The 3884-nt window shown below is 33.2% G+C and overlaps 1 protein-coding gene across 1 annotated transcript; it reads right to left on the reverse strand.

The window, feature by feature from the left end:
- Positions 1-1059: 1059 nt before the first annotated feature.
- On the reverse strand, positions 1060-3099 carry LOC133779333 (uncharacterized). The gene is made up of 3 exons (XM_062219307.1): positions 2400-3099; positions 1693-2201; positions 1060-1518 (listed from the first exon to the last, which is right to left on the reverse strand). The coding sequence occupies exons 1-3, from the start codon at positions 3097-3099 to the stop codon at positions 1060-1062; spliced, it is 1668 nt and encodes a 555-aa protein (XP_062075291.1).
- Between the last annotated feature and the right edge of the window lie 785 nt (positions 3100-3884).

The raw sequence follows: 3884 nt of genomic DNA on the forward strand, positions 1-3884 counted from the left end.
ATGGAAAGAACAAAGAACTTGAGGGATACTTAACTAGCGATGAGTTCACTGAGAAGCTTCTGGAGAGGAGACAGAAAAGAATGAAAATTGCTGCATAGGCTTTTAGTGATATTATATTTCTTTTGGTTTTTTAATCTTTTCTACAACTGTAATTAAATGGTGAATCAATTTCTAGTTTAACAGTTAGCTTTTTTAATTTTCTTCTTATGTAAAACATTGGGATTCTTAAGGTCATTTTATATATACATATTAGTATATCGTTTTGTTAATTCTTTTGCTGTTAGCTTTTTGGAAGAATGATTTAGAGGGTAACCAGGTACCCAGGTTGTTTATTTTCTAACATACCAAGGGTAACTGGTTACTTAATTGTTTTCTTTTTAATTTTTTCCCCATTGGTTTGTTGTTTGTTAATTACATTTATTAATATATATTTTAGATAACCCTTTAAATCAGGTAGCTAGTTTTCTGTTTGTTTTTGTATTTTTTTCCACTGTTTTATGGAATAACTTGAGGGAAACTAATTCCTAGTTGGTTTGTTTAACTAATTTTAATGGTGATATTGGAGGGTAACTAGGTACTCAGGCTGTTTGTTTCATAATATACCGAGGGTAACTGGTTACTTAAGTGTTTTATTTTTATTTTTCCCCTAAGCTTGTCTTTTTTAATAGTTATGCAAACAGTTTATTATATTAATATTAAAGTAACTTTAATATTATATATATATGAGTTTGTGATAGAAGAAAGTAAAGGGTTTAATTCTTTTTTTCTTTTTTTTGGCTTTGAGATTGTTATAGTGGGGTAATTTACCTTGTATTGAAACTTCAGGGTAACCAGTTACCTATATCGTTGTTTTTGTTGTTAGTGATTGTAGCATTGAAAAATAGAAGCAAACAAATCCAAGAAATTATTTTGAAAGGATTTTATAAGTTTGCATAACCAATCAATGTGTTTTATTTTGAAACAATCTTATTAAAATTCTGAATGATACTTGATGAATATGAAAGTATCTCTTTCAATGAGGAAAGCTATGAAAGGTTTGTTTTTCTGTAGAATGTGAATCTATGTCTTTGGCTTTTTCTGTTTATTTGGCTTCTGAAATGGAGGATTCCTGCAAGTCTTCCTGTTATGTCCTGGTTGTGCACATTTCCCACAGGTGATTATTACGTTATTTTCCCCTCTTGATCTTATTCGTTTCTTTCTTGGTCTTCCTGTAGGGATTGTTGAATTTGGAGGCAGCACTAGTATGTCCAAGTGTTGTGGGAGATTCCATTCATCTTTATGGGGCAAAGGATGAACATTTTCTTGATACAATGCTTTCAACGTTTCTGTTCTGTAGAATTTTGCACAATAATCATAGACACTCAAGTTTCTTTTTGCAATGACAGCTACTGCATGGCCACAAGGTATTTCATCTTCTTGGAACCTATTGCAAGTGCATGTTCTATTATGTATATTTACTGTGAAATTTATCCCCTTTTGATCACGAACTTGGTATTCTATTGTGTTGAAAGGCAAGACCTAAAAATAGTTTGTCATGAATTAGAATCAGATAATAAACATTTTAAGTAGACTTAAGATTTAAAGTAACTAGTTATGCTTCTGTGTAAAAAAAAATTCATGTTCTTATGGAAGGTAACTGGTTACCATCAATTGACAGTGTAAGGATTTGTAAGAATATGTTTAGTTGCATACCTCATACTTCATTTTTGAAACAATGTCATGTCTCAATTCATTTTCTGTTGCTGTAGAGACTTTTGTGAATGTTCCATTTGCATTATTTGAGTTGTTCCAAACCCACTTTTGAACCAAACTTCTAAGGCATTCAACCAAGATATCAATGGGGAGATTTCTTGCAGCTTTTAGTGCAGCGTTGAGTGATTCTGCGATGTTGGATGTCATCATGGTGTATCTTTTTGTTGGCGAGTATGATCTTGCCCAAGTTTCATACTTGGCTTTTTCTAAATAGGGCCTAATGCGTCTATCAATTCTATCAAGGCCTTTCATGTAGTTTTCACATTCTGTCTGTGTGTATGCTTTTGCTGCTGCAATGAATTTCATTTGTAGTTCTTCTCCATGGCTCCCATACTTGCCTTTCAAATTATTGAGTAAGTGAAACATGCAAGCTCCATGGAAAGCATTTGGGTACACCATATGTACTGCATTGTCTATGCTCTTATGTCTGTCAGAAACTATAGCCAATCCTATGTAGTACACATATTTTAATATAAAAAAACAAAAACCAAGTATTTTTCAAATTTTTTTTTTTATTATTATTTTAGTGAAGGTAACCAGTTACTTTGGTCATATTCTAAAAGAAATAGCATGTATTTGTGTATTTTGTTTTGGTAAAATGTTCCTGTTTGTTTGTAAACAAGAATATATCGTTGAAGCTATCATACCTTCGGGTTCTCCATAGGTTTCTCGCAGTTTGGAGAAGAACCATAGCCATGAGTTATCATTTTCGGAGTCTGCTATTCCAAAAGCCAACACGAAAATGTTGTTGTTTGAATCTAACGTTGATGCTGAAAACAGGGTACCACCATGTGCATTTTTCAAAAAAGTTCCATCAACAACAATTATAGGCCTCAAGTATCTCCAACCCTTGATTGAGTTAGAGAAAGCTATGTATAGGTATTTGAATCTATCTTCCTTGTCTGTGAGTAGGTGTGCTATTGTTCCTGGATTTGCTTTTTTCAACATGTAAAGATATATTGGCAACTTCTGATATGAATCATCGGGGTTCCCTCTTACTAGACGCAAAGCTTTCTCTCTTGATCTCCATGCTTTTGTGTATCCCATAGTTACTCCAAAGTCATCATTCATATCATTCATGATGTCATTTGGAGTGTAATTTCTTTTGATTGACTTGTACTTATTCTTTATTAATTCCCCAACTACGATGCTTTTTGCTTGCCTATGGTCTTCCAAAACAATTTCAACAGAGCAAGTGTGATTTGGATTGCATTTCCGTACCTTGAATAAATCTTGATTTCTGTACTTAGATGCTCTCACCAACCAGTTGCATTTTTCATCTGCGCAAGTAACTAGGTACTCTCTAGGTTCTGATCTTTTTGTTTTGAACTGGAAGTTATGCAGCATTGCATAGTAGCTAAGGGCTGATTTGACTGTGTTCTTATCCTTGTAAATTTGTCATTGCTCTATTGTGTTCACTCTGTAATCAGATATTACTAGTTGGATTTCATCCAACTTCTTTTTTCTTTTTGTATTGTCCTCAATTATGAAATCAGCTACTTCTTCAGCAAAATGGGGTATGTATGACACATTTATGCCCTCATTTGTTGTGCTTGACATTCCTTCTTCAAGTAACATTTGTTCATTGATGGAAGCTTGATTTGCTTGCATTAATAATGTCCCCACCTCCATTTCTTCTGCTGTAGCTTTCTGATTTGCTAGTAGAAGAAGGCCATTTTCATTGTTTGATTCTTGAATTATAGTGACACACAATGGTAAGTCTGTTATTTTAGTAGCAACTTTTTTCTTTATTTCCAGGAAGAACAACACTGAATTGTCTGTTACAACCTTCATTGGTGGTGTTCCTTTTTCTACTTGATAAGAAACTTCAATAGTTGCTGTTTTTTCCTTTATCTCCTTTTTTATCAGATTCACCAAGTTGTCAAGAGAACAATTTGGTGGTATTAATATCCCAGACATTGTGTATCCTTGGTACTCGTTGTTTTCATTCCAATTGCCTCCATATTGAACCAAAGAAGTAATATTGTCCATATCTGTAAAATTTGGCAATTTTTTAAGCAGTTAGTTGGTTCTAAATGGGCTAGGTAACTGGTTAACTTAATATTTAATCACATATTATCCTGAAGCATTTAGCTTTTGTAGGGTAACTGGTCACACTTAGTTTTATATAT

Source organism: Humulus lupulus, chromosome 5 (assembly GCF_963169125.1).
Source record: "Humulus lupulus chromosome 5, drHumLupu1.1, whole genome shotgun sequence".
Taxonomy (NCBI): domain Eukaryota; kingdom Viridiplantae; phylum Streptophyta; class Magnoliopsida; order Rosales; family Cannabaceae; genus Humulus; species Humulus lupulus.

Coding starts and splice junctions, on each gene's coding strand:
- LOC133779333 (XM_062219307.1), bottom strand. CDS start 3,099: ATGCTGCATAACTTCCAGTTCAAAACAAAAAGATCAGAACCTAGAGAG. Junction 2,202..2,399: donor AACCTATGGAGAACCCGAAG/GTATGATAGCTT, acceptor TGTACTACATAG/GATTGGCTATAGTTTCTGAC. Junction 1,519..1,692: donor TTTCAAAAATGAAGTATGAG/GTATGCAACTAA, acceptor AACTATTTTTAG/GTCTTGCCTTTCAACACAAT.